This window comes from Podarcis bocagei (genome assembly GCF_964188305.1).
Source record: "Podarcis bocagei genome assembly, chromosome: 1".
Classification (NCBI taxonomy): Eukaryota; Metazoa; Chordata; class Lepidosauria; order Squamata; family Lacertidae; genus Podarcis; species Podarcis bocagei.
In genome coordinates, this window is record NC_138125.1 from 128,635,586 (window position 1) to 128,661,340 (window position 25,755).

The window sequence follows — 25,755 nt, forward strand, 5'->3', positions numbered from 1 at the left end:
TCAGCTGCCCAAAAATACAAAGCATTTGATTATGTGGAATACAAATTAAATAGCAGGGCACATAGTTCTCAGTTGTGATAAAGAAAGTCACATTTTGCAAACAGATTGTCAGTCAGCCATTTATTTCCAGGCAGGTTATCCCTAGCACTTTGAAAACCATATTGTGGTTTTAACCAGAGCCTCTCCCACTTTATATTTTTGTATGTTAAGCCTCTGATGAATACAGTCTGATGTTCTGGACCTCATACTTTTGCTATACCACTTGAAGGGGGTCTCTGTCTCTCTCAGAAACTACAATACAGATCTTGTTCTGAAGGTGCACAGCCAGTTCTTTTTGCAGCTCCAGCAGAAAGCCTCGCTCAGTGTTGCTGTGCTCGCACAAGATCACGCTTATCCCTTTGGAAACAGCATCCAGTACGTCATGGTGGGACATCTCTCCTACCAATATAATTAAGATACTGGTTATTGATTAGGATTTGAGCACTTGTAATTAAGATAGAAAAGAGCCAATGGCCGTGTTGGTTAGTGATCTTACAGGCATTGGCTGAAAAGCAGAGTACAATGCACACTTTAAAAAAATGTAGTGATGTGAACAGGTTTCAAGAAAGATCGATCTGGGCTCAATCCAGGCAAGTTCAGTGCCGAGGAAGAGGCCTCATAGGTACCAAAAAGCTTCATTTCCCAATTTCCCATAGAACCATGAGGATGCATTGCAGGGAACTGAAGGCTGTGCATGACTCTTGCATCCCCACCCAATGCGCCATCTTTCTTTTGTGCACGTTTCCTGCATCTCACCTTTTCCCTTCTCCCCAAGACTTAATTCAAGCTGCGACACGAGATTTCCATGTGTGTTATACTTGCTGCTCTTCACTCTGCCCCTTTGGTTTAACCGTTAAACCCGGTGTCTTCGCTACCTCGATTCCTAGGCAACTGTCAGGGAATTGGAGGCAGAGAAGGGGGAGAGAATGGGGACTTATAGAGATAAGCCTCCGTTACTTAGCAGCTGTACTTCCTCGGAGGAGGAGGGTGACTGTCAGGAAGCAATGAATCAAAGAGGGAGGAGCCACTTCCGGGGCCCAGCCACTCTTGTAACAGAGGAAGGAAGGGGGGTGGGTTCAGGAAGTGGATATGCTGGAAGAAAATGAAAGCTTCTTCAGTCTCTGCAACTGACACTCCATGATGCAGGCTGACTCTCAGAGCTCTTTGTAAATAGCAAGAAGAAACCTATAAATCCTGTAAATATGGCTGGATTCCCGGACTCCTATCTCTGCTAGCACTAGAGCCAGTGTGGTGTAGTGGTTAAGAGCGGTAGTCACGTAATCTGGGTAACCGGGTTCGTGTCTCCGCTCCTCCACATGCAGCTGCTGGGTGACCTTGGGCCAGTCACACTTCTCTGAAGTCTCTCAGCCCCCTCACCTCACAGAGTGTTTGTTGTGGGGGAGGAAGGGAAAGGAGATTGTTAGCCGCTTTGAGACTCCTGAAGGGGAGTGAAAGGCAGGATATCAAATCCAAACTCTTCTTCTCTTCTTCACCGATCTTCCCTGACAGCAACCTAACAGGTTCTTTGAATCGACTACATTATTAATGAGAGGTTCTTACCTGTAAGGTAGAGATCACTTTCTGTGCCTTTCAGAACACTACTTCCTGAGCCGGCGCAAAGGGCAACCACCTTCACCTGGGATTCTACAAAATGGTAAACCGCATTGTTACACCGTTGGTCCTCTCGGAGGCTGGGGAACCTGTGGCTCTCCCAAGGGTCTGATGAGAGTTGAGGTCCAACAACATTGGTCCGGACAGCAGCAGGTTCCCCATCCCTGTGCCAAGGAGCATTATGCAGTTTCCAAAGTTTTGCCTACAGGAAGCCTCATGTTCAGTTCCCACAACCAAACTCCAGTGTAAGTAAACCCTGGTCACCATACCCTGAAAAACCTCCAGCAACCGAAGACCATAAGTAGGTGCTGCCAGGAAGATGCCACTCAGCCCAGGTGAGCAAGCGGTCAAAGCCTGCATCCTAGATCCATATAATGCTACAAGACCAAGTTAAGTCCTCCACAAATTGTAGTGAGCTTCACCACTTCAATTGTTCCATGTTCCCCATTGTGAGACAGAACTACTGTATTTTTTGCTCTATAGGACGCACTTCCCCTCCAAAAATGAAGGGGAAAAGTGTGTGTGTCCTATGGAGCGAATGCAGGCTTTCGCTGAAGCCTGGAGAGCAAGAGGGGTCGGTGTGCACTGACCCCTCGCGCTCTCCAGGCTTCAGGCAGCTATCCGCAAGCCTGTGGAGCCCGGCGGGAGTTCCTGCCAGGCTCTGCAGGCTTGTGGACAGCTGCCTGCAGCCTGAAGTCCAGGGAGCGCGTCGCTGCGCACCCCGGGCTTTGGGCAGCTCTCCGCAAGCCTTCAGAGCCCGGCGGGAACTCCCGCCGGGCTCCGAAGGCTTGCGGATAGCAGCCTGCAGCCCGAAGCTGTTCTAGCTTCGGGATGGCTGCGCAAAGCCTCCCCAAGGCGGCGGGGTGAAGGCACCCCGCCGCCCTGCGTAGGCTTGAAAGCTGTCCCTGAAGCCAAAACAGCGAGACGGGGCGCTGAGCAGCCCTCCATCTCGCTGTTCTAGCTTTGGGATGGCTGCGCAAAGCCTCCCCAAGGCGGCGGGGTGAAGGCACCTCGCCGCCCTGTGAGGCTTGAAAGGCTGTCCCCGAAGCTGCGCTCCAAAGTCTTCAGGGATCTTTGAGGTTGGCGGTGGGGGAAAGCAGCGCTTCCCCCCACCGCCAGCCCCACAAGCTCGGGGGGCAATGGCAAGGCTGCACGCAGCCTTTGCACTGTTCCCCAACCTGCTCTTGAACGCACCTTGTTTTTGAGGGGAAGAACAAGAAAAAAATTTTTCCCCCTCTTCTCCCCCTCCTATGGTCCGGTGCGTCCTATAGAGCGAAAAATACGGTACCTACCCTCAGAAAGATGTTCTGTTCAGAAGACATTTGTTTGAATCTCCTCTCTCTTTGTGTGCATGTTTTTAAACCACTTCCAGAAGTTCCAGCTGGTCCAATTATAGACTGTCTGAACTTGCTTTAGTCACTTCTGCAATTCTAAACACGCTTACTAGAGAGGAAGTCCCACTGAACTCACAGACATTTACTTGGACGTAAGCCCCATTAAGATTGAGTATGGCCAAGACTGGCATTCAAGCAGTGTTTTATAATATTTATAAACTGCCTTTCCTTCAAGGATCTGAAGGCTGCTTACATGGCCAGGATACATGGGCTGCCCCCGTTTAACAGTAGGAAGAAAAACAGTCACTTCAGAATTAACTAGCTCTCTTTGCTGCAGCGAGTGGACATTCTCCTGTTGTATACAGAACAATAGACCATTTACAGGAAAAAAGTAATGCATGTCTGTGGCCCAGTGTTTTTTCATATGAGGAAATAAAAGTACCATACCCAATGATTTTCCAGCTCCAAGGGCTAGGCGAATATGAGACAGTCTTAAGTGGCTTTTCACTCTTTCAACCAAGATGGAAATAGAAGCTGGCTCCTTCAGTGCACACAAGCGTCCCATGCCAGTATCTTCAAGAAGAGGCTGAGGAGAAGCAAAAATTAAAGAGTTCCTTTAGAAGGGCTTACACACATCTCGGCCCACTTCAACAAGGGGCAGTTTCCCTAAATACAAGCACGTTTCCAAAGACATGTGATACTCTTAAAGGACTGTACTGTATCAGTTGTTCCCAAACGTTTTCCCCTCATGGGCCACTGAAAGTCTGGGCAGGCTGCTTCCTGATTCTTCTGCCTGTTTTAACCATTGTAAATGCACTTGTGGGACTTATAATTGCAATTTTATTGCTCCTTTCCTTTTTTTATACATTGCGTTTCGTATTACTTGAATGCCATACAATGCAAATTGCAATAATACCAAATGCAATATAAGCAATACAACAATACGCGTATATTATGCAGTGGATGTGCCAGCTCCCATCTTCAACCACAGATCCACAGAAACACTGCAGAAGACCAGTTTGGGAACCCCTGGACTATTTCACATAATTTGTTATTCTTTCTAATAAGTTATTTTAAATTTTGATGTGCCAACAGAAAGACTTGAGAGCCTTTGCATTCCTACCTGGGAGCAGGCCCCATGGACTTCAGCAAAAAGGAACAGGCTGTAACTGGAGTCTCAGGACATAAATGGATCCCAAACTGTCTTCAAATAGTGGATGCAGCCACAACTTCCTAGTCACCATTTCTGTCATTGCAGCGGCTCATCCTACCCCACCCTACCAGCAACGAACCTAGTGGGAAGCACTGCCAGGAAACAGCGGTTGCATCCAGATCTGAACCAACACATTATAGCCTCCATGAGATTACAGGGCAGAGGAAAGCCATTAACATTTGCTGCATAAAATAAGCTTTTGAAATCTTGCCCTCTACCCATCTTCGTCAGTTCCCAATCTTTTCTCTCACGCCCAGGAAAGACCTCTCTTGGCTTCTTAAGCTTATGCTTATCCTAGAGGTAGGGCAGAGCAACCCTCCAAACAGAATCAAGCTAACAGTGCAGGGAAACAGTTACCCAGAGGCTTCAAAAAGGTGTGTGAGACACACACACATCCAATAAAACAGGGCTTCAGATGCTGCTGAACTACAGCTCCCATCATTCCTGGTCACGGGCCATGCTTGCTGGGGCTGCTCAGAGTTGTAGTTCAGCAGTCCCAAAGTTCGCCACACTTGCAATATAACGTCAAGTAGATATAGGCAGTGCTTTTGAATTCTGGTGCTGGAGGAGACTCTTGAGAGTCCCATGGACTGCAAGAAGATCAAACCTCTCCATTCTGAAGGAAATCAGCCCTGAGTGCTCACTGGAAGGACAGATCCTGAAGCTGAGGCTCCAATACTTTGGCCACCTCATGAGAAGAGAAGACTCCCTGGAAAAAACCCTGATGTTGGGAAAGATGGAGGGCACAAGGAGAAGGGGACGGCAGAGGACGGGATGGTTGGACAGTGTTCTTTAAGATACAAACATGAGTTTGACCAAACTGCGGGAGGCAGTGGAAGACAGGAGTGCCTGGCATGCTTTGGTCCATGGCGTCACGAAGAGTCGGACACGACTAAACAACAAAGATATGGGCAGACAAGCTGTGCTCAAGGTGCCAAAGTACACAACAGGGTTATTGATGGAGAAGGGGAGGGGCTCTTTTAAGCTCATTGAGGTAGCTGACCCATTCATTCCACCTCCTTCCTAAGATAGAAGTCTTCTACTCTTCCATCAGAGCACGGTATATTTTGCAGCCTCAGGCCAGACCCCTCAAAGCAAGCCTGGATGGCTCAGTTGCTTAAAGCATGGTGCCATGGTTGCAAGCTCGATCCCTCTTTGAGGCAGCTGCGTATTTCTGCAGGGCTAGATGATCCTCGGGGACGCGGGTGGCGCTGTGGTCTAAACCACAGAGCCTAGGGCTTGCCGATCAGAAGGTCAGTGGTTCGAATCCCCGTGACGGGGTGAGCTCCCGTTGCTCAGACCCTGCTCCTGCCCACCTAGCAGTTCCAAAGCACGTCAAAGTGCAAGTAGATAAATAGGTACCACACCGGCGGGAAGGTAAACGGTGTTTCCGTGTGCTGCTCTGGTTCGCCAGAAGCGGCTTAGTCATGCTGGCCACATGACCCGGGAAAACTGTGGACAAACGCCGGCTCCCTCAGCCAGTAAAGTGAGATGAGCGCCGCAACCCCAGAGACGTTCGCGACTGGACTTAACTGTCAGGCGTCCTTTACCTTTAGATGATCCTCGCGATGCCTCCCAATTCTTAGAATTCTCTGTTTCCATGCACACGTGTGACTTACCTTCTGTAATGATACGATTTCAGTCTTTTGATAGAGAAGGCTGTTCTGGGAGAGCAAGGCCACCACTTGCATCAAGGCTTGCTGGGTGCAGTTCACGCCGACTCGTGTCTGCTCTTCCCCTTCAACCCTTGGGGAAATTGTAACTTTTTAATATTCTTTTTTTAAAAAAATAAATCAGTTGTGATCTACTAATTATGCTTTGGGTGAGTAACATTAACTCCAATGCTCTCTTGAAAGTAGGCTCAGAAGCTCCTGCTGCTTCTCTACCCCATCCATGGTCTTTGGCCCTCCAGACGTTGATGGACTCTCTGCCGTCATCCCTCATTACTGGCTCCTAAATGGGACTGATGAGAGTTGGGGTCCAACAACATCTGCAGGGCCACAGGTGTACTACAAGGATCCATCTCCTCTTCCATGCCAACCTCTCTTTGAATAGATTGGGTCAGGTCACTCAAATGTTCAAGGCAGGGTACCACCCATATCCACAATGCTCACTCATCTCCAAAATATGATATTGGGGGTTATAGTAGAAATTCTGTTGTAGTGTCTGGTGGCAGTTATGGATTGGATGAGGATGAAGAAACAGAAGCTTTATCCAGTTAAGATGGACATACTGGGAACTAGAGGATCTAGTGATCTTAGGAGGAATTTTGCATGTTCTGGAAAGAGTTGCCTTCCCTCTTAAGGTTTGGGGTTTTCTGAATATAGCCCTGCTCCTGGGTGCTCAAAGTAGCCAGAAATGGCTTCTACCACCAACATCTTATTTAATCCATACATTAATTTTCTATCCTGCTTTTCACCACACAGCAATCCCAGGGCAAGTTACTTTCTAAATGTAAACCAATATACCAAACATTCGTTAAAAGTCATTAACACCAAACCAAGATTCTTAACACATCATTCCACAATTTGCTCCTACACTTGTATGCCAGTTGAGCCCTCTCCTGGAAAAACGGGGCCTGGTCTTATTCATAGTCTAGTCACTTTTGTGGTTTTTTTTTTAATCATATTTATTAAAATTTCCAATAATGACAGAATAGAAAAAATAGAAAAGATAAAGAAAAGAAAGAAAAAGAAAGACCAATTTTAAACCCTTATTTTCATAACCTTCTTTCTGGGACTCCCTCCTTCCCCTCCCGACTGTATTCCCCTTTCCCTAAGTTGGTTCCACAAGTTCTCATTCCCAATTTAAACCTAATATGTTATGCCTATTAGCCAATTTAAATTACAATCTTAACATCACTCCTCATCTTTAACAAAATTAAAAAAAAAAAAATTTCCCCCAAGATCTACCCCGTTTCCTTCCACGAATTCCCCCTTTTTTTTGAAACATGTTAAATCAAAATACCAAAGTTATATAGAAAGATAAAAGATAAAAGATAGAAGAAGATTCAAAAAGTTGATTACATAGCCTTTGGATTCTAGAATTCCCCCTCCCTTCCCCGGTTTAGATTCCCCATGTCCATCAGTCTGTATGTTGTCGGCCTGGAGGTCTCAAGTCCACAGCCAAATTTTCCTCAATCCATCTTGCCGGTTTTCTTTAAATTTGCTTGTTTTGATGCTGTTTAACTTCAAAAGTCCAGTCTAATAGAGGCCTTTAATTTCCTTTGATCGTAGTTGCTCCTCCCATTATTCTTTCCATGGCGTAGTTGGTCCTTTGCTCTTTTATTTCTTACTTTCTCAGGTTTCTATCTTGTTCAGCTGCAAAACCATTCTTATTCCGAAATCTAGTATCTCTACAGAGGTTTGTTATTCAGGAACAAAAACTTACGTCCAGTTCCTACCTTGCTTCAATAGAAAAATTCTATTGTGTTGTCACCTCTGTAGACAAAACAATATTTCAGTTTAGCTGCTTTCCCAGGAGATAAGTCCTGTGCACATCCCGGAGTAGTTTTCCACATACGCCACTTGTAATGTCCCAAAGCCCCTCTAGGGGGGTTGCAATAACTTTGTATCCTCTAATCCAAAAGTCAAGTTGTTGTTTCTTTTTCCCCAGACATTTTGTATCCATATTTATGTCCAATTATAACAAAATTTACCAGCATAATACTTATAACAAAGTCCTCTTTATGTTCTCAAGATTTGACAGCTACTTTGACAGCTGTCAAATTCTCCATCTCTCTCCGCCAGGTTCTCCGAATCGCCCCGGTTCCCAGGGGGGGGTTGCCTTTTCCCTCTCACCCTCGACTTTTCTCCTCCAGCACAATTCTTGTAGTATCCCATCGTGGAATTGATATTTTTTGTCAGCAATAAGCTTCTGAATCGATCTTGGTTTCTCAGTCCTTGTTTTAGCATGTTTACAATCAGGGAGGGGACTGACTTCCTTTTTAGATCCCCCCCGCTCGTGCCGAATCCGAAAAAAAATTCCTTTTTCCCCCTCCTTTTATACCCGGTTGCCCAATTACTCACGGGTTGTTGTTAAATAGCCGAATTTCCAATGGAAGAAGCCAGCGCTCTTCGACGAATGGCATGCGGCTGCGCTCGGCAGGGGAAGCGATAGACTCACAGCACCACGCCGCTCCCCGGCACCCGATCCGTAGCCTTTAAAAAGGCTCCTTCACGAGTCGGGAGGGCGCTAACGGTACCAGCCGAGTCCCCATGTCCACGGGCTCCGTGCCCGTGTGCCCGTGGTTTTTAAGGGTCCCCGCGTCGCCGGCGCGGTAGGACCCAGCCCCTGCCGAGCAGACTCCCTCCGGAGCTCAGAGGGAGTCCGCCATTCGGCGATGGCGCCAACCCGGAAGTCCCATAGTCTAGTCACTTTTGGATTAGATTATCTAGGGAATCGGCTTGTCTGCAGAAAAAGGGGTTGGCAAACCACAATTTCTGACTGGGCCAGCAAGGCCACCTGCCAGAATTGTTGGTTTCTGTTTGACAGCAAGAGTGAAACACCTTGGCTAGCCTTCAACATTACCTGGCAGGAACAGTTGTGATAAGCGACACCTCTGGCACCCCACGCAAACGGGTCAAAATTGTGTCTAGGTGGTCATCCGGGCAAGTGGTAAACTCAACGCGGAAAGACCCCCCTGTGGGGTAACTGGAAGCTGTTGCAGGCTGCAAGGGAGCAGAGATGCAGGCACCTGAGGAAAAAGAAAAGTACCACGTTAAAGGATTTGTACAACACACATGACAAAGTTCTATCTTGCTTGCAACCAGATGGCGTATTTTCTGAAAGTAGATATCGTAAGATTTTAGCCAGGTCTCCAAGCATCCATCAGCTTCAGCCAGCATGGCCACTGGACACACGACGGGAGCTCAAGTCCAACAATATCTAGAAGGCACCAGGTTGGGAAGGCTTCTCTAGGAAATCTGTCTGCAAATTGGGTGTACAGAAAGACAATCTTCTGCACTGCTTTAGAAAGGCTGTTCATTTCATAAAGCCCTAGTCACCATTCATGTCCGTGTTAGACCTCTCTCTTCCTATAACTATGCCGTGATTCCATGGCAGCGTTTATTTATAATTATAAAAAGGTAAAGGGACCCCTGACCATAAGGTCCAGTCGTGACCGACTCTGGGGTTGCAACGCTCATCTCGCTTTATTGGCCGAGGGAGCCGGCGTACAGCTTCCGGGTCATGTGGCCAGCATGACTAAGCCGCTTCTGGCGAACCAGAGCAGCACACAGAAACGCCGTTTACCTTCCCGCCGGAGCGGCACCTATTTATCTACTTGCACTTTGACGTGCTTTCGAACTGCTAGGTTGGCAGGAGCAGGGACTGAGCAACGGGAGCTCACCCCATCACGGGGATTCGAACCGCCGACCTTCTGATCAGCAAGTCCTAGGCTCTGTAGTTTAACCCACAGTGCCACCCGTGTCCCTTCATTTATAATTATATCCCTCCCTTATTCCGAGGAACTCAGGGTGGAACGTGTGAAGATCCTAGACTGTCTCCTAGCCTAGGCTCAGACCAAGACTGCGGCAGTGTGACTGTAATGACTACATTTAGATGTCTTCGGACTACGTTGATATCAAAAAGCCGGGTCAGATTTTTTCAGAATGGCAAATACAATCCAGATTCAGCTGGTGAACTGGAACGCAGACCTTGCTGATTCCACAAACAAAAGTAGAAAATAGGCTGAATTGATGAAACTTGTGCCACAAGTCAGGAATAAGTGTGTGTGTGTGAGCCCGCAGTCCATTCCTAAGCACTGTCTTGCCAGAGTGGTGCATGCTCTAGTTATCTCCCGCTTGGACTACTGCAATGCGCTCTACGTGGGGCTACCTTTGAAGGTGACCTGGAAACTGCAATTAATCCAGAATGCAGCAGCTAGACTGGAAGTGGCCGCTGGGACCACATAACACCATTCCTGAGAGATCTGCATTGGCTCCCAGTACGTTTCCGAGCACAATTCAAAGTGTTGGTGCTGACCTTTAAAGCCCTAAACGGCCTCAGTCCTGTATACCTGAAGGAGCGTCTCCACCCCCATCGTTCAGCCCGGACACTGAGGTCCAGCTCCAAGGGCCTTCTGGCGGTTCCCTCATTGCGAGAAGTGAGGTTACAGGGAACCAGACAGAGGGCCTTCTTGGTAGTGGCGCCCGCCTTGTGGAACGCCCTCCCTTCAGATGTGAAGGAAATAAGCAGCTATCTTCTTTTTAAAATACATCTGAAGGCAGCCCTGTTTAGGGAAGTTTTTAATATTTAATGTTGTATTGTTTTTAACATTTGATTGGAAGCCGCCCAGAGTGGTTGGGGAAACTCAGCTAGATGGGCAGGGTATAAATAATAAATTATTATTATTATTATTATTATTATTATTATTATTATTATTATTATTATTATTATTATTATTACTTAAGCATGGTGAAGAGATTGGCTGTGAACTCACATCTGTACTGCTTCAGTATAACAGGGCAGTTTCTACACTCACTGACACAGCCATCCTTTTGCAAGCCATTGTGTAGCACTTTCCAAGAGCAGAAAATATCAACATTAAATGTTAGGAGGAACATTAAGTGTTGGTTTTTTTTTAAAGTGCTGATATGTTATGGTTGGTTTTCTTCATGCATGGCCCATCCCAATACAGTGGTACCTCAGGTTAAGTACTTAATTCGTTCCGGAGGTCGGTACTTAACCTGAAACTGTTCTTAACCTGAAGCACCACTTTAGCTAATCGCTGCCGGAGCACGATTTCTGTTCTCATCCTGAAGCAAAGTTCTTAACCTGAAGCACTATTTCTGGGTTAGCGGAGTCTGTAACCTGAAGCGTATGTAACCTGAGGTACCACTGTATATAAATTTTGACATTCATTTTATATTTAAAAACAGTAATGTCTCACCAAGTCCTTTTGCAAGCCAGTTGTTGACTCCATGAGGTACAGCGTCATACGCGGTATGTGGAGAATAAATGCCCATTCGGTTCTCCAAGGCTCGGATCACAAGACGTTCCTTCCACGTTTTCCACGTTACGCGTTTCAGTGGTTGGAAAATAGGCGGGTGGTAAGAGAGAATGAGATCTGCCTTCTTCTGCAGGGCTTCTTCCATCACTTCCTCCGTGAGGTCATTGGTCAAGAAGAGGGTGCGGACAGAATGGGGAGGGCTTGGCTCAACCAGGAGCCCCACATTGTCCCAACTTTCGGCCAGAGAGAGCGAAGCAAAATCATTAAGGGAAGAAACGAGAACTTTCAGATCCATGAAGGACCGCACAGTCAAATTGATCAAAGACCGTACGTGCAAGAACTGCCTCGGAATCCGATTCAGTTGCATACAGGTTCCTGAAGAACCTGAAAGGTGAGGAAGAAGAAAAAATCAGTAGGTCGACCAATATTTATTTTATTTCATAAACTTTATATACCAGGTGTAGAAAAACCTCAAAGAGGTCTACAACAGGGGTAGGCAACCTAAAGAGGGACGCAGGTGGCGCTGTGGTCTAAACCACAGAGCCTAGGACTTGCTGATCAGAAGGTTGGCGGTTCAAATCCCTGCGACGGGGTGAGCTCCCATTGCTCAATCCCTGCTCCTGCCAACCTAGCAGTTCGAAAGCACATCAAAGTGCAAGCAGATAAATAGGTACCACTCTGGTGGGAAGGTAAACGGCGTTTCCGTGCACTGCTCTGGTTCGCCAGAAGTCATGCTGGCCACATGACCCGGAAGCTGTACGCCGGCTCCCTCAGCCAATAAAGCGAGATGAGCGCCGCAACCCCAGTTGGACCTAATGGTCAGGGGTCCCTTTACCTTTAGGCAACCTAAGGCCCATGGGCCGGGGGTTGTTTAACTGGCCTACGAGCCGCCCTCAAACCGAGTCGCCCGCTTGGCAAGTCCCCACAGCACGGGGACTCGCTTCTGCAGCACCATGCGCATGCACCAAAATCATGTCTGCACAGACACAGACGCCAGAAATTGCGGGCGCACGCACTCACACACACACACACACATACACAATCCGGCCCACAGAGTGATCTTTGCTGTAGTGAACAGGCCCAGGCGAGGTAAACCTTGCTGACCCCTGGTTTACAATAAAAGATAAAACAATAAAATTATCACTAAAAGTGTACAACCGTAATCTAAAACATGCAGTAGAATAAGACTACAAGCTTCCTAAACATCTGGGTAGGGTAAGATGCAATAGAATATTAAAGAAATACACCCCTTAAGAATTTAAAACAACTCTTGTTTAATGCAGAACTGAAAATGAATGGCAAATAAATTCACAGGAAATTTTTCCAATCATAACATCTTCTCTGGGAATGTTACATCTGTCATGAGCCAACTGCCTAACCATGGGCAGGATTTTAGCAGCAAGGATTCCACCAAAATTTTGTCCAATGTGAAGCGTTTTGACAAAAAGGTTCAGAACCACTGTTCACATGGTTAACCATGGGGATGAAAAAATTGTGCGCCTCTTTGCAGTGCTATAGCTGATCTTGAGCACTACTGTGTACTAGATTTTGAAGAAATTTTGCATCCAAGGAATATACACTGTAGCTGCAAACAACACAATTGCTGGCCTCATCCAAACTTTCATTTCTCTAACAATGTGGTAAAAGCCGAAGTCTCCCCAGCTTCTTTTGGCGGGGGAGAGTTTTTTCCCCTCCACTGCAAATAAATCTTCTCCCCATTTATTCTCAATCCACACTTTTTTTGAACAGCTGGTTTTACAAACTCATAGGTAAAGGTAAAAAGCTCATCACAGTGGAAATTATCTGGGCTACTCTTTTAAAAGAAAAAAAAAACCCTCTAGAGGGCAAAAGCTCAAGATAAAGAAAGATCTTCAGAGACCTACTCTCACAGAAGTGAATCTAGAAAAGCAGTTCAATGATAGCCCCACACGTTACCAAAAAACCCCACCTCCATTCCAGTTAGAATAACCTAGTGGGCCAAAAATCGAAAGGAGAAGGAGCACAAGAATCCTGTGTTTGTCATTTATAAAATCCTTCTATTAAGTATTTCAGGGGTAGAGAATATGCTTTAATATGAGCGCCCCAAAAGTGAAAGTGTGGGGGAGCGAATAAAGAGTTGAACAGGAAGAGGGCAGGGAGACGGATGTTATTCTGTGCAAAGAGACGATCATAATTTAAAAAACCCAAACCCTGCATGCATTTTCTTGCATGCATTTTTCTTGGTACTCACAGAACGTGCAGGACGCGGATCAGGATGAACCCGAGCCCACCCAGGCCTGACTCTGCTCGGCTCCTCCTTCGCTCCGCGGCCCAAATCCGGCGCCGCCTCCTGCCCTCCCGGCGGGCTCCCAGGTTCGGGGAAGCGCTACTTCCTGCCCGGGTCCCACGAGGAGCCAAACGGCGCCCCGGTTGCCGTCCCTTCTTAGGTAAGCGGCGAGCGGCGCAGGATCAGAGCAGTGCAGGATCTGTCCATTTGCAGCGGGGTGGGTGGAGGCGAAGCGGGTTGATCAAAACGTATTTCTGCAACAATAAACAATAAGACAAGAGTTCGTAGCTGCAGTAGCAGCCTTGGTTTTCACTGGCCTTCTTCTTTTTCTTACCCCGCCCATCTGCCACTCAGGGCGGCTCCCAACAGAATATTAAAAACATGCTAAAACATCAAAAATTGACCTAAACAAAGTAGCAAAATAATAATAATGAAGGATGCTGCGTCCCTGTTATTTGGCTTACCTGGGAGAAAGTGCTTCTGAACTCAGCGTGTATTCTTCAGATCAGGTTATATCTTTGCTCTTTGGATGTAAGTCCCACCCCAGTTCAGTGGTGTTTACTTCTGAGTAAACATGCTTAGGATCAGGTCATAGGAGCCAACTCCTAGGGGCCGAGGGCCCCCCCCCCATATTGTATTCAAGTTGGCATTCCTAGATCAGCTTGCACAAAGCAGTAGATTTGGTCAAACCAGAATACTATGTGTTTGTGTACAGTTGTTGTAAACAAAAAATTGCCCTTTTCCCTTACGGGGTATCCAAGAGCCCATATAGAGTCCTTACATAGGTTCCCTATTGGTAGGAGAGAATAACAAAGGCCAACCAGAGAATATTGAGAAGCAAAGCAGCGAGTAAACTTGATCTTTATTGATCTGTTGCAAGAAGGTGCTCCCCTCACCCGCTGGAGAGAAGGAACCCAGAAAAATGGGCCTTATAAAGACTTTTGAAATTGCCACCCTGTAGATCAAGACCACCCCCAGAAACATCATACATACATCACAGAAGCGGTGTAACCTAAGACCACCCCTCAGATACATCATACCTACATCACAGAAAAGGCAGCCTTAAAACAGAAATTTGAATGTTGTTTTTCTCCTGTCGTCGTTTATCTCTGGTCTGGCAGGTTACTTGATTGGATTGCCTGGGTAGCCTGGCCAGTCTTTTGTAATGATAAATACTTAGTTCCTGGGCCATGTCACAGGCTCACACCCTATTCATATCTTAAATGTGCCCTTAAGACAGGATTTGTGAGGAAAGAGACAATGGGGAGGTTTCCCACTTTGACCTTGCAGAGAAAACATTTGCTCAGTTTAGGAATCAAAATGGTTCCAGGTTGGTCTTCCTGTGCTGATCTATGTATGTGCTTGGTTAGTACACTTATGAATATTACCATATATCTAAGACCATAAAATTCCTATCACACAGTGCTACCTCAATATTAAACGTAGCTTTAATGCTGAGCCTAGGACTTGCTGATCAGAAGGTCAGCGGTTCGAATCCCCGCGATGGGGTGAGCTCCCATTGCCCGGTCCCTGCTCCTGCCCACCTAGCAGTTTGAAAGCACGTCAAGGTGCAAGTAGATAAATAGGTACCGCTCCGGCGGGAAGGTAAACGGTGTTTCCGTGCGCTGCTGTGGTTCGCCAGAAGTGTCTTAGTCATGCTGGTCACATAACCCGGAAGCTGTACGCCGGCTCCCTTGGCCAATAAAGCGAGATGAGCTCTGTTAGGATATTTCCGTTCCACCTTAAAAGGGAGCAGGCTTTGTGAGTCACAGAGTCTGCGCATTTCCTGTTTACAGGATGTTTATGTTTTCTGTTGCTTTCGTTTCTCTCTGTGTGTCTGGAGACACTGATGCAGGCAGTCATGTTTTTCTTTGTTCTGATCAACGCTGAATAAAACTTGTAAATAATGCTCTCCTGCGTGCAACTTCTGCTGTGAATTATCTGCTGATAGAGTGTGCATGAGCTCTGGAATGTGGCAAGCTATTTCTGGAAACTCGTGTCGCTAATTGCTGATACTGTATCTACGGGAGATCGATGGATCGCCCGGTGACGACGTGGGGGCCATGATGGACTTTGTCTCCCTGGCAGTATCCCAAGAGTCCTGGCAGCAACCCAAGAGTCGGCCACGATTGGACCTAATGGTCAGGGGTCCCTTTACCTAATATTAAATAGCTTTAACATTGATGTGATGTAGAATGACAGGAGTGTGAGAGACAGGGGTGGGGAATGATGTATAGAGCTGTCCTGAAGGTCAGATCACCTGATTCTTAAGGATAGACATGTACTTATTATTTCCAGGAAATGCAGAATCTCTCAAATTTAAAGGTTCCCATGTAGAGGGAAAACAAAATATATCTGCTGGCAGCCTATGTGGAAGGGATCCCAAAATGTGGTTGTTGTTACATCACTGGTGATGAGATTGCTTTTTTCCTTTTGGGTAGCTTATTATCTTAGAAAAAATATCAGCCATTTTTTTTTTATATAGCAAGGAGTGGGTGAAGGCGAAATGGGTAAGATTATTATGATGTTGCTGTTGGCAATCTTCTTAAAAAAGAAGAAGCAACAAACTGAATTTACGTGCTCTCTCTCTCCCACCTCCCATGGCAATTCATGATGCTCTGTCTTCTGTTGCTGCAGAATTGTGAAATCCTGACAGGTTCAGATGGTGTTGCCTCTTCTGATACGCTTTGCATTCCTGGCCAGCAAAGATGGTAAGACTGCTTGTTTCAGTATCCTATCTGCTTTTAAGATAACCATTGGAGACTTCCATAAATAATCTTCCTGTTTAGTTTCATAATACAGTGGTGCCTCGCAAGACGAAATTAAATCGTTCCGCAAGTTTTTTCTTCTTGTGAGTTTTTCGTCTTGCGAAGCACCGTTTCCCATAGGAATGCACTGAAAATCAATTAATGCGTTCCTATGGAAACCGCTTGCCAGGCTGGCGGTGTGGAGAAGGGCTTTTCTCCCCACCGCAAGCCTTCAGGACAGGTACGGGAACAGAGGGGAAGGGGCGCAGCGCTTCTCCTCTGTTCCCGGGGCTTGCGGTGGGAGGAGAGTTTTTCCTCCCCACCGCCAACATTCAGAACAGCATTCTGAATGTTGGCGGTGGGAAGGAAAACCCTCCTCCCACCGCAAGTCTTCAGGACAGCCATCCGAAGGCTGGCGCGGGGAGAAGGTCTCTCCGCCCCACCGCCAGGCTTCGGAGCAGCCTTCTGAAGGCTGGCGGTGGGGCGGAGAGACCTCCTCCCACCGCCAGCCTTCGGAGCATCCTTCCAAAGCCTGGCGGCGGGAGGAGGTCTCTCCGCCCCACCGCCAGGCTTCGGAGCAGCCTTCCGAAGGCTGGCGGCGGGAGGAGGTCTCTCTGCCCCACCGCCAGCCTTCGGAGGAGGTCCGAGGACAGTGGGGAAGACGCGCTGCGCTTCCCCGCTGTCCCGGAGATTTCCCTATGGGCTTTCATCTTGCGAAGGAAGCCCATAGGGAAATTCGTTTTGCGAAGCGCCTCCAAAACGGAAAACCCTTTCGTCTAGCGGGTTTTCCGTCTTGCGAGGCGTTCGTCTTGCGGGGCACCACTGTACAGTTATTTAGTAGTCCAATTGTTTTTATTTTGATTATATATTTTGTGGCTTATATTTTGATTTTGTTCTGTGAACTGCCCTGAGATTTCCGGGTACAGTGATACCTCTAGATACGAACGGGATCCATTCCGGAGCCCCGTTCGCATCTAGAAGCAAACGTAACTAGCGATGGCACGTCTGCGCACGCACACGTCGCTTTTCACCGCTTCTGCGCATGCGCGTGACGTCATTTTGAGCGTCTGCGCATGCGCAAGTGCCGAAACAAGGAAGTAATGTGCTCTGTTACTTCCGGGTTGCCGCAGAGCGCAACTCGAATGTGCTCAATTCGAAGCGTATTCAACCCGAAGTATGACTGTATAGGGCACCATATAGATTCTGTTATTATTATTAATAATAATAATAAATAATAATAATGATAGTATAAAGTGCTTCTCACACATTATCTCGGTAATCCTCTCAATTTTAAAAAAGTGGTTTTGTTTCTTAGACTTGTATATCACTTTACATTAAAAAGCAATAAAACACAATAAAAACATTGAAACAAATGAACAAAATCAATACAGTAATAATCATATAAAACATATAAAGCCTGGATTGCATAGCTTTAACTAAAAACTAATGATGGGCATGCTTGATTTAAGATTTTAATTCTTCACTAGACCTGCAACTGACACGGTGGTTAACGTTCCATGGATAGTGCATAAAGCCAAAATCAAGCATAGTGAAAACACATTGGGTGCAGCGGCAGGTGGGATTGCGAAAGTTGCCGCCTTCCCTTTAAATTATCATTATTATTGTTTTACCAAGTGCCTAAAGCCGAATGCACACAAGTTAAATATGCCAAAGTTGCGGGTCTACTGTACATGTAAAATGCAATAAAACACAATAAAAACATTGAAACAAATGAACAAAATCAATACAGTAATAATTATATAAAACATATAAAGCCTGGATTGCATAGCTTTAACTAAAAACTAATGATGGGCATGTTTGATTTAAGATTTTAATTCTTCCCCACTTCCCAGACTGTGACCTTTAACTCAGTTGCATGTACTTCCTCTGTCATATGCATAGGATCCGTCCTACATAAATACTTTGCAGTTGAATTATTTTTTCCTCTGGGCTGCAGACTTGATCAGGACTTCAGCACAAATGTTCTTTAGGCCTTTCCCCTAAACATTCCTGAAGCATCTTTGCGGAAGCTGGTTGAATGTCCATACCTCCTTGCATTGTAATTCCTGCAAGAGGGGTCAAGTTTCCACAATCGGAAAACCTGCCTGTTTGAAGGGAGAGTTTTGTTTGCATCCTGATATTCTATGTGTGCATTCTGAGCCAGACACCTGGGCCAGGGCGGAGGCGAAGCTAACGAGTTGTGGAAATGCATTACTTTACTTGCAAAAGGATAGCGAAATAGAATTTGGCGGCGGCGTGTGTTATTGGGTTGTTTTTATTTTGATTATATATATAGTGGTTTTATATTTTGATTTTGTTCTGTGAACCGCACTGAGACCTCCAGGTATAGGGCAGTACAGTGGTACCTCAGGTTACATACGCTTCAGGTTACATATGCTTCAGGTTGCAGACTCTGCTAGCCCAGAAATATTACCTCGGGTTAAGAACTTTGCTTCAGGATGAGAACAGAAATTGTGCAGCGGCGGCACTGCGGCAGCAGGAGGCCCCATTAGCTAAAGTGGTGCTTCAGGTTAAGAACAATTTCAGGTTAAGAACGGACCTCCGGGACGAATTAAGTACTTAACCCGAGGTACCAATGTATATAAATGCAATAAATAAATAAATAAAAATAAAAGAATAAATATTAAACTTTTTGGCTGTCTGCAAATAATTTTAAGATACTTTTGTGTGTGCTGCTCCTCTTGCTCTGAGATAACCCGGCTTAATTGTATTGCTGATTTGGCTGCTGTTTGCCTGGACTGCTGTGAATAAACAATAATTTTTCCTCATCCCACCCCCCCCAGGCTGTGACCCTACACACCGATGTGGGAGAAATTAAAATAGAGCTATTCTGTGAAAGAGCACCCAAGGCATGTGAAGTAAGTGATGCCCCCCCTTCTCTTTCCTTCCCCCCTGCCCCCCCACACACACCACAGGAGGGGGGGACTGGACACATTGCTCTTTCCAGAGGTCTGAACTGATGGCTTGCAAAGAGCTGTTGAAATTAGGCTAAGGCAGTGGCGTAGCGTGGGTTGTCAGCACCCGGGGCAAGGCAAGTAATTTGCGCCCCCTAACCCGTGGATTTGCGTCCCCTAACCCTAACCCCCAGGTGTTGCGCCCGGTGCGGCCGGCCCCCCCTGCACCCCCCACGCTACGCCACTGGGCTAAGGACCACAGGTCTGCCCACCTCTGTCTGTTAAATAATATGAGCAGCCACCTTCCATGTTTAGATTTCATATATCACATTGAGAGCCGGTGCGATGAGTTAGTTGAGTGTGTTGGACTAGTATCTGGGAGACCAGGGTTCAAATTCCCCACTCTGCCATGAAGCTAACTGGATGTCATTGGGTCAGTCACTGACATTGGGTCACTCTTAGCCTAACCTACCCCATTGCTTTTGAATTATTGTGCTGGAGGAGACTCTTGAGAGTCCCATGGACTGCAAGAAGATCAAACCTATCCATTCTGAAGGAAATCAGCCCTGAGTGGTCACTGGAAGGACAGATCCTGAAGCTGAGGCTCTAATACTTTGGCCACCTCATGAGAAGAGAATACTCCCTGGGAAAACCCTGATCTTGGGAAAGATTGAGGGCACAAGGAGAAGGGGACGACAGAGGACGAGATGGTTGGATAGTGTTCTTGAAGCTACCAGCATGAGTTTGACCAAACTGCGGGAGGCAGTGGAAGACAGGAGGGCCTGGCGTGCTCTGGTTCATGGTGTCATGAAGAGTCGGACACGACTAAACAACAACAACAACAACAACCCCATGGGGTTTTTGTAGGGATTAAATGGGGAGGGGGAGAATCATGTATGCGACCTTCAGCTCCTGGGAGGAAAGGGTTGGATAAAAATGGAATAAAATAATTCAGTTAAATTTAATTCTCATTAAGGTACAATCGAACATGAAAAGGTAGGTAGGGATAGTGAATCATCCTTGTTTCCTGTTAGAATAGGTGCTTTCATTCCTTAGTAGGCAGTCTGCTGTAATTAACAGAGCTACGCCCTGACGCCTTTGCACCCGCCGATCCAGTTTCCTTTGAGGCACGTTCTGTTTTCAAAACAGTTTCACCAGATAAGGATAAGCCGGTCTTCAGTTCGTTCCATCGGCTGCAAATAGTAGAATGCAACATAAATGAATGTGGTGTTCGGGTAAAGATTTGTTATTTCATAACAACAGATGAAAATTAAAAGATGGAAAAACCAAGCAAGAATAAAAAGGGAAAAAAGGAAAGGGGAAAAAAGAATGAAAGAAAAAAAGCAAGACTAAAAGTTGTATACACATAAAGGAAGACTATGTTATTTGATTCCCAAGTATCATTCCAGATTTGTCAAGGTTGTCTTGAAAAAGATGCTTCCACTGTGTATGTAACGAAGGGATGCCAAATTGTATAAAATTTGTCTGGGGGTTTTAGACCTTGTCTAAATCTCAAATTATGCAGAACTTTCTCCATTATAGCTATATTAATATAAAATGAATGCTGGTTAGATGAAAGGTTTTTCCAGGCAGGAGTTTATTGTGCATTGCCAGCAGCTTGTCGGTGCAAGTTTTACGCACAGTTGTTTTTACCAAAATTTTGTTACATTTTAATCTGGATTTTCTAACACCACAAAAAATCAGATTGACCAAATAATGGTTTAAATAATTTAAAGGTTACAGCAGTTAGTGCTGGAAAGAAAAGGGAAAAGAAAGGAACATGTGATTCAAAGGGGACAAAATTTTATATCCTCGTACCATTTTGCATTTTACTGCTGGTTTATTTCTTAACTAGGCTTCTGGTTCTTTTTCTAGAATTTTCTGGCACTCTGCGCTAGTAATTACTACAATGGCTGTATTTTTCACCGGAATATCAAAGGATTTATGGTGCAGACTGGAGATCCAACAGGTAATTCCTTTTTTTAAAGTTAGATATGTCTTAAACCATTCTCTTGGAGCACTGAGAGAAGCATCAGTCAACATAAGAACAGTTGTTGTGCTATTGAATTCTTTCAAACAAACAGATACTAATTTTGAATTTTAAAAGGCAGTACTGTATATGCAAGGAAGGCCAGTCAAGGCCAGGGACGCGGACTTAGAAAAAATATTGGGGGGGGCCCCCCCGGGAAAGCTCATGAATAATAAATAAGCTCATGAATATGCAAATAAAGTGGCTCCGGCCCTAAATAGGGCAAGCCACGCCCCCCAGCCAGCCGATTGGCTGGCTGGGAGGTGTGGCCAGTCGGGATTCCCCTGTTCTCGCGGGATTTCCAGCAGTGCCTCCGATTAGGGCGCGCGGCTGGCTGGCTGGCGAAGGAGCAGGTGAGGAGGAGGCGGGAGACGGCGGCGGCGCTCTGCTGAAAGGGCGCCCGCCCGAGATTATTGGGGGGGCTGAGCCCCCCCAAAAAATTTTTTGAGGGGGCTCGAGCCCCCTCAAGCCCCATGGAGTCGGCGCCTATGGTCAAGGCTACAGGCTGTATAGATGGTATTTAAAAAAAAGTATCCAGTGCATCACAATCATAATACTTATTGTGTTTGTAGAGCCCCATTAGAGCAATCTTATAATGTAGGCCAACTCTAATATCCCATGTTGCCTATGTGGAGAATAGTGATCTTTCTAAGAGTGGCAAGTTCACGGTGGTGGAATTGAATTGAAACTCTGCAAACCAGGAGATTCTCAATTCGACCTCCTGATTCACAGCTCAGTCTCTTAGTGAAATGGCTGGTTCTTGTATACAACAGGAAATTGAGAAAACACTCCTTAGTGAAGGTGCAAAATATGTCAGAAAAGGTCAGCTGCAAGTGGAATCTGCTGTGACTTTTCTTAGATCAGTGGATTCTGCTCAGATATTGATGGTGTGATAGGAATTTTATGGTCTTAGATATATGGTAATGTTCATAACTGCACATACATAGATCAACACAGGAAGACCAACCTGGAACCATTTTGATTCCTAAACTGAGCAAATCCTTTCTCTGCAAGGTTAAACTGGAAAAGCCTCCCCATTGTCTCTTTCCTCACAAATCCTGTCTCAAGGATATGTCTTGATACACAAGGATATGTGTATCTGAAGAAGTGTGCATGCACACGAAAGCTCATACCAAGAACTAACTTAGTTGGTCTTTAAGGTGCTACTGGAAGGAATTTTTTTATTAAGGATATGTCTGTTTGAATAAGGTGTGAGCCTGTGACCTGGCCCAGGAAATAAGTATTTTACCACTACAAAAGAATGGCCAGGCTCCCCAGGCAATCCAATCAAGTAACTTGCCAGACAGGAGATAAACTGTGACAGGAGAAAAACAACATTAAAATTTCTGTGATGTAGGTGGGATGTATCTGAGGGGTGGTCTTAGGTTACACCCCTTCTGTGATGTATGCATAATGTTTCTGGGGGTGGTCTTGATCTAGAGGATGGGAATTTCAAAAGTCTTTATAAGCCCTTGCACAGCAATTTTGGGGGTCCTCTTCCTCTCCTGCGTGTGAGGGGAGCACCCTGTTGCAACAGATTCATAAAGATCAAGCTTACTAGCTGCTTTGCTTCTCAATATTCTCTGGTTGGCCTCTGTTATTTTCTCCTACCAATAGAGAACCTATGTAAGGACTCTATATGGACTCTTTGATACCCCATAAGGGAAAAGGGCATATTTTTATTTGCAACAATGGCATCTACCTGGTTCCTTCATGCTGCCCTGTTAATATCATCCTTTGCCAACATAGAGATTGGAGCCAGTCAAATCAATGTCTGTTTCCTTTGAAATTGGTGGTAATATTTAACCCTAGTACCTAATAACTATTGGGACATGGGTGGCGCTGTGGGTTAAACCACAGAGCCTAGTACTTGTCTATCAGAAGGTCGGCGGTTCGAATCCCCGCGATGGGGTGAGCTCCCGTTGCTCGGTCCCTGCTCCTGCCAACCTAGCAGTTTGAAAGCATGTCAAAGTGCAAGTAGATAAATAGATACTGCTCTGGCGGGAAGGTAAACGGCGTTTCCGTGCGCTGCTCTGGTTCGCCAGAAGCGGCTTAGTCATGCTGGCCACATGACCCGGAAGCTGTACGCCGGCTCCCTTGGCCAATAAAGCGAGATGAGCGCTGAAACCCCAGAGTCGGTCACGACTGGACCTAATGGTCAGGGGTCCCTTTACCTTTACCTAATAACTATGCAAGTCCTAAATCATCTGAAAGGTGCTTAAGAAGTGGAAATCTAGGGGGTTAGGCTTGGACATCATCTGAACGTACATGATTCAGGAACCTTGCGGAATCTAACCAGAATTGCACGAAAGACCGCTTGGAAATCCAATTTAAGTTCCTTTGAGTTCTATGATATTACCCAGGAGGATAATAGCATCATAAATAGGTTCCTTCTGAAATGGAGGTACAATACAGTCCTCCCAATTTTGGCTCTTTCTACCCTGTAAATGCCTTGCAGTATGTTTGCTTTACTGTCCTCTTGCATATTTGGGGAGCTTGAGGGAGAGGTATGGGGTGTTCTCTGATCTGCAGTGAGGTTTTTGAGAGATGAGAAATGGCCTGAGTCTGTTATGCTGCTGAGAAAGTCTTTTCGTTATTTCTTGCCTTTTTCCCAAACAGCAGCACAAACCAGAGAGGACATCTCCCGTTGCTTAGTCATTACCAATTTGCTAAGGACTTAAGGGAGATATGTGTATGTTGTGGACATGGGGAAAAGGTGCCTGAATTTGTAGGAATCCTGCTAACCGATCTACCCAACTTCCCCCATCCCTCTTGTTCTTTCAGGCTCCGGAAAAGGAGGAAATAGCATTTGGGGCAGAAAATTTGAAGATGAATACAGTGAATACTTAAAAGTATGTTTTGCTTTGTTCATTAACAGTTTCTTGTTGCTTTACGTTTATGTGAACAGGGAAGTTGACCTTTTTTTTGCTTGGAAGGAAACAAAACAAACCCAGAGATGTAGTAGCATATAATAATAATTTATTGCATTTTAGTGTGTTACATTTTAAGACGATCTGGTGAAAGGCAGGAGAAAAATGCTATAATAATAATAAAAAAACCCTTGTTTTTGGGTCCCCACTCCCACTGCATCTTCCTCTCTCAGCACAGTGTCCGTGGAGTTGTTTCTATGGCAAATAATGGTCCAAATACAAATGGGTCTCAATTCTTCATCACCTACGGCAAACAGCCACACCTGGACATGAAATACACCGTGTTTGGGAAGTGAGTATTACAGTATTGAATTATATAATGCAGGATTTAATTCTGTCATCATACTCGAGCTGGCGGCCACATGAACTGCGTCATGCCAGCCTTAAGTTTTTATGTATATCAGAAGACGTATCATTCCGGGAGGTTGAAAAATTGTCATCAGAAGTTTGCGCCTTTCTGTGCAGGGAGGTTCTCATTGCTATTTTTCATTTCTTGCCTGCTCAAACAGGGTCATTGATGGCTTGGATACCCTGGATGAGCTAGAGAAACTGCCAGTGAACGAGAAGACATTCCGCCCCCTTAACGACGTCCATGTTAAAGATGTTACAATCCACGCAAACCCTTTTGCTCAGTAGCTGCAAAGCGCCCATGCAGATTCCTGGCTTGAAAAACTGCTGGTGGGTCTTTGAAGACCCATGGGCTTGTGCCTTCTCTTGGAATTACGGACTTCCCAAGCTGTTCAAATTTCAGCATTTCATGAGGGTGAAAGGCCACTGTTTGATGTGTGAAATTGTACACATTTAACAAACCTGGGCTAATGTTTTTAAAATAAATAAATAAACACACACACACATATATATTAATCAACTCACGTTTTCCTGTTAAATTCCATCTGGATTATACCAGCTGTTCTTTCAAAATGCTTTGTATGTGGACTCTTGTCTCCAAGGCCGAGGTTGGTTGAACAATTGGGACAAATAGTGTAATAGTCCCACAACCTTATGGCAGGCCTCATCTACACACCCCAGTGGCCAGCTTGTAGTTTAATTTCCCTCTCTCCAGGACTCCCTCACGCCCAGCCAAAATGCAGCCCATAGAAGAAGCCTCCTTGCTCCACATTGACATTGCATTCTTGCGAAGCAAAACACAACTTTTCCAAACGGGCCCATGAACTGAGCAGGTGCAGGGATCTTGATTATTTTTGTAATGCTTTTTGCGTCCCCATCTAATCTTGCCTCTTTCTCTTCTCTCTCTTTCTATTTATTGAAAGGGGCAAGATTAGATGGGGAGACAAAAAGCATTAAATATCTCTATCTCTCTCTCTCAAAACTGCAACTGTAGCCTTATTTTCTGGGCACAAAACCAACAACCAACCACAACCGGCAGCGCTTAGACTTCGACCGGGGCCCAGCAGCACCCTTTTTGCTGCTTTTTATGGGCGACACCAAAACCAGTGGCACTTCTTCTACCCTGCTGGCGGAGCTGATCAAACTCTCTTTGCTCCCACCTAACCCTGTGGAGCTTACCTTTCTCCTCGAGGTACCTTCTTTCTGCACGGCCGTTGCTTTTTCTCCGGTCCTTGCAGTGTGTCCACTCAGGAACGGGTGGCAATTCCTCCCACGAACTTGGCAGGATGTGCACTGGAACTGCTGACACGAACCGAGTTGTTCACCACAGGGACGCCTTGAACCCACATCCCTTATCCTCAGGGAATCTGT

General features: G+C 45.9%; 2 protein-coding genes across 3 annotated transcripts; one reads left to right on the forward strand and one right to left on the reverse strand.

Annotated features, from left to right (window-relative positions):
- Nucleotides 1-105: 105 nt before the first annotated feature.
- Nucleotides 106-13,502, reverse strand: NIF3L1 (NGG1 interacting factor 3 like 1). Of its 2 annotated transcripts, XM_081182195.1 has the most exons (8): nucleotides 13,380-13,468; nucleotides 12,180-12,255; nucleotides 11,090-11,533; nucleotides 8,728-8,893; nucleotides 5,817-5,943; nucleotides 3,432-3,570; nucleotides 1,600-1,683; nucleotides 106-438 (listed from the first exon to the last, which is right to left on the reverse strand). In XM_081182195.1, the coding sequence occupies exons 3-8, from the start codon at nucleotides 11,514-11,516 to the stop codon at nucleotides 254-256; spliced, it is 1,128 nt and encodes a 375-aa protein (XP_081038321.1). In that variant the 5' UTR covers nucleotides 11,517-11,533; nucleotides 12,180-12,255; nucleotides 13,380-13,468; the 3' UTR covers nucleotides 106-253. The 2 variants fall into 2 exon arrangements, with proteins under 2 accessions (XP_081038321.1, XP_081038320.1); XM_081182194.1 differs by lacking the exon at nucleotides 12,180-12,255 and having other exon boundaries at nucleotides 13,380-13,502.
- PPIL3 (peptidylprolyl isomerase like 3) lies at nucleotides 13,466-24,878 on the forward strand. Its single transcript, XM_081184006.1, has 7 exons — nucleotides 13,466-13,575; nucleotides 16,053-16,126; nucleotides 18,967-19,041; nucleotides 20,953-21,046; nucleotides 23,891-23,958; nucleotides 24,210-24,328; nucleotides 24,546-24,878. Exons 2-7 carry the CDS (start codon nucleotides 16,124-16,126, stop codon nucleotides 24,670-24,672), a joined length of 486 nt encoding a protein of 161 aa, XP_081040132.1. The 5' UTR covers nucleotides 13,466-13,575; nucleotides 16,053-16,123; the 3' UTR covers nucleotides 24,673-24,878.
- Nucleotides 24,879-25,755: the final 877 nt, after the last annotated feature.